Consider the following 13731-nt stretch of genomic DNA (forward strand, 5'->3'; position numbering starts at 1 on the left):
AGAAAAAAAAAATCAAATTTATTGCTTGGAAATTCGGAGACATGTTGTCAGAAGTTTGTAGGTTAAAAGAACAATATAGATTTTACCCAAACATATACCTATAAAGAAAAAAAATCAGACAAACTGAACATTTGGAAGCTGTATGTATATATACTGTATATATATATATATCTCTGTTCATGCATGTGTCTGTGTATATGCCTGTGCATGGTGATGTCTGTATGTATGTGCCTGTTCATGTATGTCTCTATGCATGTGCATGCATGTCTCTGTATATATATGCTGCATGCATGAATCTCTTCGTATGTATGTACATGCATTTCTCTGTATGTACGTGCATGCATGTCTCCGTATATATATGCTGCATGCATGAATCTCTTCGTATGTATGTACATGCATTTCTCTGTATGTACGTGCATGCATGGTTCTGTATGTACGTGCCATGTGTATGTATGCATGTATCTGTATGTATGTGTTCTGTGTATGCATGTATGTGCTTGGTATATACATGTGTGGATGTGCTGCATTTATATACATATGTGTGTGTAGCATACAATGTTTGTGTCATACACTGTGTGTGTAGCATCCACATTTATAAATCCTGGCAGAGCAGACGACACTTCATAGGTGGATGGCCTATAGACCCCCGTATACCGGACAATGAGGACGAGGATGACTTGCAGTTTTTAGCAGTGAATCACTGATTGTCTCCATCATTTTCAGAGGGAGAAGATTCTTCCTGCCTGTTAGGTAGAAGAAAATAAATTATAAGTAACAACAATTCAAAATGGAAGAACACCCTTCTGTAAGACCAATTAAGACAACATGGAGAGGATACCCTGCTCAGAACCCCTTTCTATTAGCAAAAATTGAGAATAACTAGTAATATTGGCCTATAGTGACCTGGAAATGAATGACTGGTTACCTCCAGCCTTATAACAAGTCAGATCTACAGATCAGCAATCATGGGGTTGTGGCTGCTGGATTTACACTTAGGTCAGGGACCCATTCGATGAGATCACCTTGACGTTGGTGAATGCGCTCACATTTTTTGGCCAAATTTTGTGCTAAGTTTCTCATGTGTTTTTCCTACATTTCAAAAGCCATTACGCTATTCACACTTCATGTATTTCACATTGGCATGCCTTAATGCTATTGAGTGCAACCATTTCCTCATTTTGGGATTTACACTTGTCACAAGTGTCTTGTGCTTCAGGTTTTGATACTATTGTAAATCAGAACTAAACCCTATAACAATAATCTGGGGAATATATATATATACATCATTTATAAAGAAAATGATCGGTACAGCTGTTATAATCCATAACTTTCCGTTATGTGATATTGCCTGTTACATGTCAGCTATATACCAGCTTTGTAAAATAAAGATCTGTTTCAGCTAAAAGAACCCAAGATATTGGGCAGATATAACTAGATTGTTCTGTGAGATGTTGCTCTATAGTTTATATTCTTACAGAAACAAGGCACCAGAAATATCCTTGAGTATTAATAATTGTTATGTTATACATGTAGTGTTGAATTATTCGGACTGGTCGGGCGTAGAAACTCCATGGGTGTGAGCCAGAATATCGATTGAAATCCTGCACCCTTTTGCAACAGGGTATATCCCTCTCACATATACATAAGGGATACTGTTATGAATGGGTCACCAAGGAGGATGGCAGGAACAGGCTAAGCCACCAGAAGACCAGAGGTTGGTAACTTAGCGGATTGCAGACCCCTGATCCTATCCACACAACTAGCAGTAGCCGTGGAGCGTTCCTATGAAGCCCTAGACGCCTCGTCACAGCCGGAGGACTAACAGCCTAAAGACAGAAAGATGAAATCTAAACTGCCCCGGAGCAGATCCCCGAAGGAATAGATAGCCCCCAAACATATATTGTCGGTGAGACAAGATGAGACACAAACACAGGCAGAGAACAGACTGAGCAAATGGTGGGGCCCAAGCTGTCTATAGACAGGACAGGATAGAAAAGATACTGTCTGCAATCATGCACAAAACCCTGAAAAACTCCAACACTACTGATATACAAAAAACCCTGAGATCACACGATCTCACCCCCGCTAGATCAGCACTCTGGTATAAACTAGCAGCAAGCAAAAAGATACTAACATAACAGGGGACTGAACAAGCTGCAACATATGAAGCAGGGCCCAGTGCTGCCCCCAGCAGGGAGCATACTGAACCCTGGCAGCAAAACAGAAAGCAAAAAGACACAACCAGATTAGATGCGAAGGATTAGCAAAAGAATCACTTAGCTGATCCATGCAGATCAGGCAGGGGACAAAAGAGCTCCAAATGCACACTGAGGAAATCACCAGCAACCTCCAAGAGCAGCTAGCTCAACTATATGCTCCCAGCCAATAATCCCAGGTCTCCAATTATCGTCGTCAGGTGGGGAACCTCCATCCACCTGACCAGCTCCACTACTGTCAGCCACCACCAGAGGGAGCTTCGGCACAGAGCTCCGAGAAAGAGAATTCACAACAGGGTACCATATACACCTCGTATCTTATCTTTATCTGTCTTTTTAAGTTGTAACTTTTATTTTGAATAAATGTTCTTTTTATTCTAATCACCTGTGAAGACAGATGTTTTTCTTGAAATACAGATTTTCATATAAGTTGGTGGAGAAGCAGGCATATCCAGTAGCTGTTGTTCCCTTGGCATAGTTACTCAGGACGTCTAAAACATTTTCACATTTAATATCAAATATGTAAAAATTACAAAGCAATATAAGAATGGTGTGCCAAATGGACCTTGCACTGAAAGGAAAAAGTCCTATGGCAGGAGACACTGGAGGACCCCACTGCTGACGCAGAGACATATAAAAGCTAGAATGTAGTTTGCCAAAATGTACGTGAGCAAGCCAAAATCCTTTGGGGAACACATTTTGTGAATAGATGAGATGAAGATAGAGCTTTTTGATAAACCACATCGTGGCGACACGGGGGAGGGGCCGCCCAGGTCCACTAGCCGAAACAGCGTGGACCAGGGATCGTTCAGCCGAATGCCTGCTCTCCTTTTAACATGGGCATTCAGTGCTATTCAGACAATACAGGGTGAGGGTAAAACAGTGTGGCAACAGTTCAAAGATGTTTTGGGGTTGTTTTTTCTGTTTCTGGCATTGGGTGCCTTGACTGTGTGCAAGGCCTCATGATAAAATTGGTATTTAACCCCTCCACCCCCAAGGGTGGTTTGCACGTTCATGACCGGGCCAATATTTACAATTCTGACCACTGTACCTTTATGAGGTCATAACTCTAGAACGCTTCCATGGATCCCGGTGATTCTGACACTGTTTTCTCGTGACATATTGTACTTCATGTTAGAGGTAAAATTTCATTCAAATAACTTGCGTTTATTTGTGAGAAAAACGGAAATTTGGCGAAAATTTTGAAAATTTCGCAATTTTCCAACTCTGAATTTTTATGCCCTTAAATCACAGAGATACGGCGCACAAAAAACTTGATAACTAACATTTCCCACATGTTTACTTTACATCAGCACAATTTTGGAACCAAAATTTTTTTTTGTTAAGAAGTTATAAGGGTTAAAAGTTGACCAGCGATTTCTCATTTTTACAACACCATTTTATTTTTAGGACCACATCACATTTGAAGCCACTATGAGGGGTCTATATGATAGAAAATACACAAAAGTGACAGCATTCTAAAAACTGCACCCCTTAAGGTACTCAAAACCACATTCAAGAAGTTTATTATCCCTTTAGGTGCGTCACAGGAACTTTTTTGAATATTTAAAAAAAAATGAATATCTAACTTTTTTTTACAAAAAAATACTTCAGGTTCAATTTTTTTTATTTTACCAAGGGTAACAGGAGAAATTGGACTGCAAAAGTTATTGTGCAATTTGTCCTGAGTACGCTGATACCTGATATGTGGGGGGGAACGACTGTTTCGGCGCATGGCAGAGCTCAGAATGGAAGGAGCGCCGTTTGACTTTTTCAATGCAAAATTGGCTGGAATTCAGATCGGACGCCATGTCACGTTTGGAGAGTCTGATGTACCTAAACAGTGGAAACCCCCTACAAGTGACCCCATTTTGGAAACTAGACCCCCCAAGGAACTTATCTAGATATGTGGTGAGAACTTTGAACCCACAAGGGATTTACAAAAGTTTATAACGTACAGCGGTACAATTAAAAAATCATATTTTTTCCACAAAAATGATCTTTTCACCCTCAACTCTTATTTTTCCAAGGGTAACAGGACCCTAAAAATTATTGTGCAATTTGTCCTGAGTACGCTGATACCCCACATGTGGGGGTAAACCACTATTTGGGCGCATGGCAGAGCTCGGAAGGGAAGCAGCGCCATTTAACGTTTTTGGCTGGAATTGAGATCGGACACCATGTCGCGACTGGAAAACCCCTGATGTACCTACACAGTGGAAACCCCCCACAAATGACACCATTTTGTAAACTAGACCCCCCAAGGAACTTATCTAGATGTGTGGTGAGCACTTTGAACCCCCCAGTGCTTCACAGAAGTTTATAACGCCCGGGCGTGAAAATAAAAAATTCGTATTTTTTCCACAAACATGATCTTTTAGTCACCATTTTTTTTATTTTCCCAAGGGTACCAGGAGAAATTGGACCCCAAAAGTTGTTGTCCAATTTGTCCTGAGTATGCTGATACCCCATATGTGGGAGAAAACTACTGTATGGACACACGTCGGGGCTCGGAAGGGAAGTAGTGACGTTTTGGAATGCAGACTTTGAGGGAATGTTCTGCGGGTGTCATGTTGCCTTTGGAGAGCCCCTAATGTACCTAAACAGTGGAAACCCCCCTCATATGACCCCATTTTGGAAATGAGACCCCCTAAGGAACTTATCTAGATGTGTGGTGAGCACTTTGAACCCCCAAGGGCTTCACAGAAGTTTATAATGCCCAGGCATGAAAATAAAAAAAATCGTATTTTTTCCTCAAACATGATCAATTAGTCCCCAATTTTTTTTATTTTCCCAAGGGTAACAGGAGAAATTGAACACCAAAAGTTGTTGTCCAATTTGTCCTGAGTATGCTGACACCCCATATGTGGGAGGAAACTACTGTATGGACACATGTCGGGGCTCGGAAGGGAAGTAGTGACGTTTTGGAATGCAGACTTTGATGGAATGGTCTGCTGGTGTCAAGTGCGTTTGGAGAGCCCCTGATGTACCTAAACTATTGAAACTCCCCACAAGTGTCCCCATTTTGTAAACTAGACCCCCCAAGGAACTTATCTAGATGTGTGGTGAGCACTTTGAACCCCCAAGTGCTTCACAGAAGTTTATAACGCTCGGACGTGAAAATAAAAAAATCATTTTTTTCCACAAAAATGATATTTTTGCCCCCAATTTTTTATTTTCCTAAGGGTAACAGAAGAAACTGGACAGCTAAAATTGTTTTGCAATTTGTCCTGAGTAGGCTGATACCCTACATGTGGGGGTAAAACACTGTTTGGGCGCATGGCAGAGTGTTATGAATGAGTAACCGTAGGAGGCAAAAGCAGAAATACAATCTAAGTCCAGAAAACCAGAGAAGTTGGCAACTATCAGATTGCAGACCCCTGAACCTATCAACACAACTAACAGTAGCCGTGGGGGGTTCCTACGATGCCCTAGATCCCTCGATCACAGCCGGAGAAATACATAGGCCTAAAGAAAGAAAGGGGAAATCTAAACTGCCCCAGAGCAGACCCGAAAGCAATAGGCAGCCCCCCACATATAATGACGGTGAAGCAAGATGAAAATACTAACACAGACAGAAAGATAGACTGAGCAAAGACGGGGCCCCAAAACTACCTAGATAGGAAAGGACAGGAAGGCTGCTGTCTGCAATCTGCCAAAACCCTATCAAAGACATAAGCCAACCAGCTGATATGAAAAAGGCCCTGAAGCAGCTAGGCTACAAAAACTGAATCAGCACTCAGGTATTTTCAGAAGACAGAGCTAAATGAATTCAACACACCCCAGCAGGGAATGGCAGAAATCCAGAAAAACAAAGCAAAAACAAAGTCAAAGCACAAAAGCAAAAGGCCAAGAAGCAAACTTAGCTTTGGAGGAGCAGGAATTCAGACTGGTCTCCAAGGATCCCACAGAGAAATAACCCGCAGGGCAGAAGGGCGTCAGCAGCATTATATCCAGTCCGTAACTCCACTCAGCCAGTCACAATCATCAGCCTCAGGTGTTTGACAATCAGGCTCACTACCTTTCTTTACCAGAAGAGGGAGTTCCTCGGGCCTCAGTAATGAAGGGGAAAATGAACTCACAACAGTACCTCCCCCTTGAGGAGGGGTCACCGAACCCTCAACTATGCCACCAGGGCGATCAAGGTGAGCCCGATGAAAGGCACGCACCAATCGTTTGGCATGAATATCAGAGGCGGAGACCCAGGAATTATCCTCCTGACCATAACCCTTCCACTTAACCAAATACTGGAGTCTCCGTCTAGCCAGACGGGAATCCAGTACTTTCTCTACCTCATACTCCATGTTACCTTCAACCAATACAGGGTCTGGAGGTGCCACCCCCGGAACAACAGGTTCAACAAACCTCTTCAACAAAGATTTATGGAACACATTATGGATTTTAAATGTGACAGGAAGAGCCAAACGAAAAGAGACCGGATTAATAATCTCCACAATCTTGTAAGGTCCAATAAATCTAGGCTTAAACTTAGGAGAAGCCACCTTCATAGCAATATTTTTTGATGATAACCACACCATATCACCAACCTTAAACTGGGGACCAATGGTCCTATGTCGGTTGGAAAACCGCTGGGCCTTCTCCTGGGAGAGAGATAACTTATCCACCACTTGGTCCCAGATCTGGTGCATTCTCTCCACCACAGTGTCAACACCTGGGCAGGCAGAGGGCTCCACCTGCCCTGAAGAAAATCGAGGATGAAACCCAAAGTTACAAAAAAAAGGTGACATCAAAGTGGCAGAACTAGCTCTATTATTCAAAGCAAATTCGGCCAAGGGCAAAAATGAAACCCCATCATCCTGATCAGCAGAAATAAAACATCTCAAATATGACTCCAAGGTCTGGTTTGTTCTCTCTGTCTGCCCATTGGTCTGAGGGTGAAAAGCAGAGGAGAAGGACAACTGAATTCCCAGCCTGGAACAGAAAGTTCTCCAAAATCTAGACACAAACTGCACTCCTCTGTCAGATACAATGTTCTCAGGAATCCCGTGCAAACGAACCACCTGTTGTAAAAACAGGGGCACCAACTCAGAGGAAGACGGCAACTTAGGGAGTGGTACAAGATGAACCATCTTAGAGAACCTATCACAAATCACCGAAATAACAGTCATCCTCTGAGAGACAGGCATATCAGAGATGAAATCCATTGAAATATGGGTCCATGGCCTTTTGGGGACAGGCAAAGGCATCAACAACCCACTAGAGCGAGAACACGATTTGGACCGGGAGCACGTCCCACAGGACTGCACAAAATTCCTGACATCACGAGACAAGGAGGGCCACCAAAAAAACCGACTCACCAGATCTCTAGTACCAAAAATACCTGGATGACCAGCCAAAGCAGAGCAATGAACTTCAGACATCACTCTCTTCTTCCACTGGTCAGGAACATACAACTTTCCACTGGGACAACGCTCAGGTTTGTCCTCCTGGAACTCTTCCAGAGCACGTCTCAAATCGGGCGAGATGGCAGAAAGAACTACCCCTTCGCCTAAGATAGTAGCAGGCTTGGTCACCACAGGAGAATCAGCAAGGAAGCTCCGAGAGAGGGGGTCTGCCTTGACATTCTTTGTTCCAGGAAGAAAAGAAACCACAAAATCAAAACGTGTAAAAAAACAAGGCCCACCTAACCTGTCTAGGGTTCAAGCGCTTAGCCGACTCTAGGTAAATCAAATTCTTGTGGTCAGTGAGGACCACGACTTGATGCTTAGCTCCCTCCAACCAATGTCTCCACTCCTCAAATGCCCATTTCATGGCCAACAGTTCCCTATTCCCCACATCATAGATACGTTCAGATGGAGAGAACTTTCAGGAAAAGAAAGCACAGGGATTCATTTTAGATGTTACAGGATCCTTTTGGGACAAAACAGCTCCTGCACCAATCTCAGAAGCATCCACCTCTACCTGGAATGGAAGTGAGACATCAGGTTGCCACAAAACCGGGGCAGAGGTGAATCTTCGCTTCAACTCCTGAAAGGAAGAAACAGCCTCCGGAGACCAATTTAACACATCAGCACCCTTTTTAGTCAAATCAGTCAATGGCTTGGCAATACTAGAAAATTTTGCTATAAATTTCCGATAAAAATTAGCAAAACCCAAAAACTTCTGGAGGGCCTTCAAAGAAGTGGGCTGAACCCAATCGTGAATGGCCTGTACCTTGGCCGGGTCCATTTCAATAGTTGACGGGGACAAAATAAATCCCAAAAAAGAAATCCTCTGTACTCCAAAAAGGCATTTAGATCCCTTGACATACAGGGAATTCTCCCTCAAGATCCGGAACACAGTCCGAATATGTTCCACATGAGAATCCCAATCCTTGGAGAAGATCAAAATATCATCCAGATAGATAATCAAAAATTTATCGACAAAATCTCGGAAAATATCGTTCATGAAGCACTGGAAGACAGAAGGGGCATTAGTGAGCCCAAAAGGCATCACCAGGTACTCAAAATATCCCTCCGGAGTACTAAACGCCGTCTTCCATTCATCCCCATGCTTAATGCGAGTAAGATTATACGCCCCCTGAGGTCAAGCTTGGTAAACCAGCAAGCACCTTTAACTCTGGAGAATAGATCTGAAATCAGGGGTAACGGATACTGATATTTAACAGTAATTTTGTTGAGGGCACGATAATCAATACAAGGTCTTAATGATCCATCCTTTTTGGCTACAAAAAAAAACCGGCACCCAAGGGTGACGAGGATGGTCTAATATGACCCTTCTCCAACGCCTCCTTAATATAGGATCGCATAGCCTCGTGCTCGGGTACAGATAAATTGAAGAGCCGACCCTTGGGAAATTTACACCCCGGGCTCAGTTCAATTGCACAGTCATAACTCCTATGAGGAGGCAGAGACGCAGACTCATTCTCACTAAATACATCATAAAAGTCCGCCAAATAATCAGGAACATCATGCGACTGAGGAGAGGTGGAAAACACCGGAGCCTCACTAAAGGCACACCGACAACCTCAACTCACCACAGACACAGATTTCCAATCCAAAACTGGATTATGAATCTGTAACCAGGGAAACCCCAGAACAACAGTATCATGCAGATTATGCAACACCAGAAATCTGCAATTTTCTTGATGGTCTGGGGCGACCCGCATTACCACCTGGGTCCAAAACTGGGGTTTATTTTTAGCCAAAGGAGTAGCATCAATTCCCCTCAAAGGGATAGGCGTCTGCAGAGGTGTCATCGGAAATCCACAACGTTTAGCAAAATCCAAGTCCATTAAGTTTATGGCTGCTCCCGAATCCACAAACGCCTTGGCGGAAAATGTGGACAGGGAGCAGATTAGAGTAATAGCCAGAAGAAACTTAGGTTGAACACCCCCAACAGAAAACGTGTGTGCAAAGCGTTTCTCTCGTTTGGGACAGACAGAAATAATATGCGAGGCATCTCCACAGAAAAAACACAACTTATTACGCCTTCTGAACTCCTGACGCTGCTCTCTGGAAAAAACTCTATCACATTGCATAGGTTCAGACATTTGTTCAACAGGTGGCAACACCTCTCGTGCAGCTTTGCGTTCGCGCAAACGCCGATCAACCTGAATGGCTAATGACATAGAATCGTCAAGACCAGAGGGAACAGGAAATCCCACCATAGTATCTTTTACGGCTTCTGACAACCCCTTCCGAAAGAGAGCAGCCAAGGCATTATCATTCCAGGTAGTAAGTACTGCCCACTTTCGGAATTTTTGACAGTACAATTCTGCAGAATCACGACCCTGGCTCAATGCCAGCAGGGTCTTTTCAGCCTGATCAATGGCATTAGGTTCGTCATACAACAACCCCAAAGCTTGAAAGAATGCGTTCACATTAGTCAGAATAGGATCATCTGGTTTCAAAGAAAACACCCAATCCTGGCGATCGCCACGCAGCAAAGAGATGACAATTTTAACCTGCTGTGCGGAGCTCCCTGACGAGTTAGGCTTCAAGGCAAAAAATAATTTATAATTATTTTTGAAATTCAAAAATTTAGACCGATCCCCAAAAAATACATCAGGTGTAGGAATCTTTGGTTCAGCAGCATGTGAATGAGCAAGGTAGGCGAAAATTCCCCGCACTTCCGCAGCGAGCTGCTCCACACGATCAGACAATTGCTTTATCTCCATTGAGAGAAAAAAAAATTCCCCCTACGGCCTCAGAGATATAGAGGAAAAAATCTACACACTTTTTTTTTTTTTTTTTTACAATTCTTTCCTGCTATTGAGTACCCTAGAATCTGCGGTATGGCGGGTTATTCTGTTATGAATGAGTAACCGTAGGAGGCAAAAGCAGAAATACAAGCTAAGTCCAGAAAACCAGAGAAGTTGGCAACTATCAGATTGTAGACCCCTGAACCTATCAACACAACTAACAGTAGCCGTGGGGGGTTCCTACGATGCCCTAGACCCCTCGATCACAGCCGGAGAAATACATAGGCCTAAAGAAAGAAAGGGGAAATCTAAACTGCCCCAGAGCAGACCCCAAAGCAATAGGCAGCCCCCCACATATAATGACGGTGAAGCAAGATGAAAATACTAACACAGACAGAAAGATAGACTGAGCAAAGACGGGGCCCCAAAACTACCTAGATAGGAAAGGACAGGAAGGCTGCTGTCTGCAATCTGCCAAAACCCTATCAAAGACATAAGCCAACCAGCTGATATGAAAAAGGCCCTGAAGCAGCTAGGCTACAAAAACTGAATCAGCACTCAGGTATTTTCAGAAGACAGAGCTAAATGAATTCAGCACACCCCAGCAGGGAATGGCAGAAATCCAGAAAAACAAAGCAAAAACAAAGTCAAAGCACAAAAGCAAAAGGCCGAGAAGCAAACTTAGCTTTGGAGGAGCAGGAATTCAGACTGGTCTCCAAGGATCCCACAGAGAAATAACCCGCAGGGCAGAAGGGCGTCGGCAGCATTATATCCAGTCCGTAACTCCACTCAGCCAGTCACAATCATCAGCCTCAGGTGTTTGACAATCAGGCTCACTACCTTTCTTTACCAGAAGAGGGAGTTCCTTGGGCCTCAGTAATGAAGGGGAAAATGAACTCACAACAGCAGAGCTTGGAAGGGAAGGAGCACCATTTGACTTTTTCAACTCAGGATTGGCTGGAATTGAGATCAGACGCCATGTTGCATTTGGAGAGCCCCTGATGTGCCCAAACAGTGGAAACCCCCTATTCTAACTCCAACCCGAACCCCAACACACCCCTAACCCTAATCTCAGCCCTAACCCTAACCCTAATGGAAAAATGGACATATATACATTTTTTTATTTTATTATTTTTCCCTAACTAAGGGGATGATAACAGGGGGTTTGATTTACTATTTATGGCGGTTTTTATATTTGGCAGCTGTCGCACGCTAAAAGACGCTTTTTATTGTAAAAATAGTTTTTGCATCACCACATATTGAGAGCTATAATTTTTCCATATTTTGACCCACCGAGTCATGTGAGGTCTTCTTTTTTGCGGGACGAGTTGACGTTTTTATTGGTACCATTTTTGGGCACGTGACATTTTTTGATCGCTTTTTATTCCGATTTTTGGGACGCAGAATGAACAAAAACCAGCGTTTCATGAATTTCTTTTGGGGGGGTGCGTTTACACTGTTCTGCGTGCGGTAAAATTGATAAAGCGGTTTTATTCTTCGGGTCAGTACGGTTACAGCGATACCTCATTTAGGTCATTTTTTTATGTTTTGTCGGTTTTATGCAATGAAAACTATTCTATATAAAAAAATAATTATTTTTGCATTGCTTTATTCTGCGAGCTATAACTTTTTTATTTTTTCGCTGATGATGCTGTGTCGTGGCTCGTTTTTTGCGGGACAAGATGTCGTTTTCAGCGGTACCATGGATATTTACATGCGTCTTTTTGATCGCGCGTTATTACACTTTTTGTTTGGCGGTATGAAAATAAATCATTTTTTGCTTCGTTTTTTATTTTTATTTTTTAAGGGGTTCGCTAAAGGGGTTAACTAATGGGACAGTTTTATAGGGCGGGTCGTTACGGACGCGGCGATACCTAATATGTGTACTTTTATTGTTTTTTATTTTTATTTCCAAAAAATGGATTTATTTGGGGGAATATTTTTTTTTTTTTCTAATTTATTTGGCGATTTTTTTAAAATTATTTTAACACTTTTTTTTATTTTTTTTTTTTAACTTTATTAAATAGTCCCAGGTGGGACATCACTGTCCTGTGACAGATCGCTGATCTGTCACATCACAGATCACTGTGACAGATCAGCGATCTGTCACAGGCAGTGCACAAGGCTTCCTCATGCCTGCGCTTTGCAGGCACTGAGGAAGCCAGCTTCCTGCAGGCCCCCGAAGGTACCCGTTGCCATCTTGGATTTGGGGGCCTGCAGGAAAGGAGCCCCCCGCAGCAGCGCTGCACATTGCGCTGCCGTGGGGGGCTCAGGGAAGCACGGAGGGAGCCCCCTCCCTGCCGATGCTTCCCTTTAACCCCCGGTACACCGTGATCATGTTTGACCGCGGTGTGCAAGGGGTTAACGTGTCGGGGGCAGTCCGTGACCGCCCCTGACACATTGTGCCGGGTGTCAGCTGTGATAATCAGCTGACACCCGGCCGCGATTAGCGGCGCTCACCACGTGGGCGCCGCTGATTGCGGTAGACGTACTATCCCGTCCATGGGCATAGGGGCCCAGGTCCCATGGACGGGATAGTACGTCTGATGTCAGGAAGGGGTTAAGATCAGACTATTTATATGGAATCTTCTCTTTGTCCAATTCAGGATATTGCATTCATTTCTATTTGAAAAATGGAGAACAAAAACCAGAGAGCGATTCATGTAAGTCCGAAATAAGAAAGTCATGTAGCGCAGAATAGTGACTGTAATGCTTTCTCTATACATGTATAATAATGAGTTTCTGTTGTCTGATGACCTTTCTTTATGCTCAGCCAAATGCCCAGACTAATCAGCTCAGAACGATGATGATACCAAACTTGCATTTTTCTATTTAAGTGGCGAAAAAAAATTGTAAAAAACAAAACTTAGCTTCAGCATTTTTAAATACCTATATTTGCAGATTGAGTCAATTAATTTTATATTTTCATATATCGGACTTTTCTGAACACATTGATACCAAATATACAAATTTTTTTGTTTTTCCTTTCTATAATGTTAACTCGAGAAAAGGGGGGGGATTTGAATTTTTTTAGTTTTTTAAAAACTTTTCCTCTTCACTTTTTTCTCTATTTGTTAGTCCCCTTAGTGGACTGGAATCTGCAATCGTCTGATCTCAGCAAAATCTCTGTCTTCTATGGCGTCCAACCACAGGCAGAACGTCACAGGAGAGATGACATGGCAGACACAGGGGAGTTTAGCTGGCTCCCAGGTGTCATAATAGCCCACCGGCTCCTGGGATCACGTCATGCTGAAAGCGGCATTAAATAGGTTAGCAGCAGCAAACGTTGGGCACGCTAATCACTGCTGATAGAGGCAGATGCCATCTATATAATATAGCCGACATCTGCCC

The 13731-nt window shown here is 43.2% G+C and overlaps 1 protein-coding gene across 1 annotated transcript in view; it reads right to left on the reverse strand.

Annotated features, from left to right (window-relative positions):
• Positions 1-244: 244 nt before the first annotated feature.
• MICU1 (mitochondrial calcium uptake 1) overlaps positions 245-13731 on the reverse strand; it is a 402009-nt gene continuing 388522 nt past the window's right edge. The window contains exon 12 of the mRNA XM_073585810.1: positions 245-743. Coding sequence (XP_073441911.1) covers positions 637-743 — 107 coding nt within the window. The 3' untranslated portion in view covers positions 245-636. The remainder of the gene's footprint in view (positions 744-13731) is intronic.

Source organism: Dendrobates tinctorius, unplaced genomic scaffold, assembly GCF_039654945.1.
Source record: "Dendrobates tinctorius isolate UK_male_01 unplaced genomic scaffold, ASM3965494v1 ptg000089l, whole genome shotgun sequence".
Classification (NCBI taxonomy): Eukaryota; Metazoa; Chordata; class Amphibia; order Anura; family Dendrobatidae; genus Dendrobates; species Dendrobates tinctorius.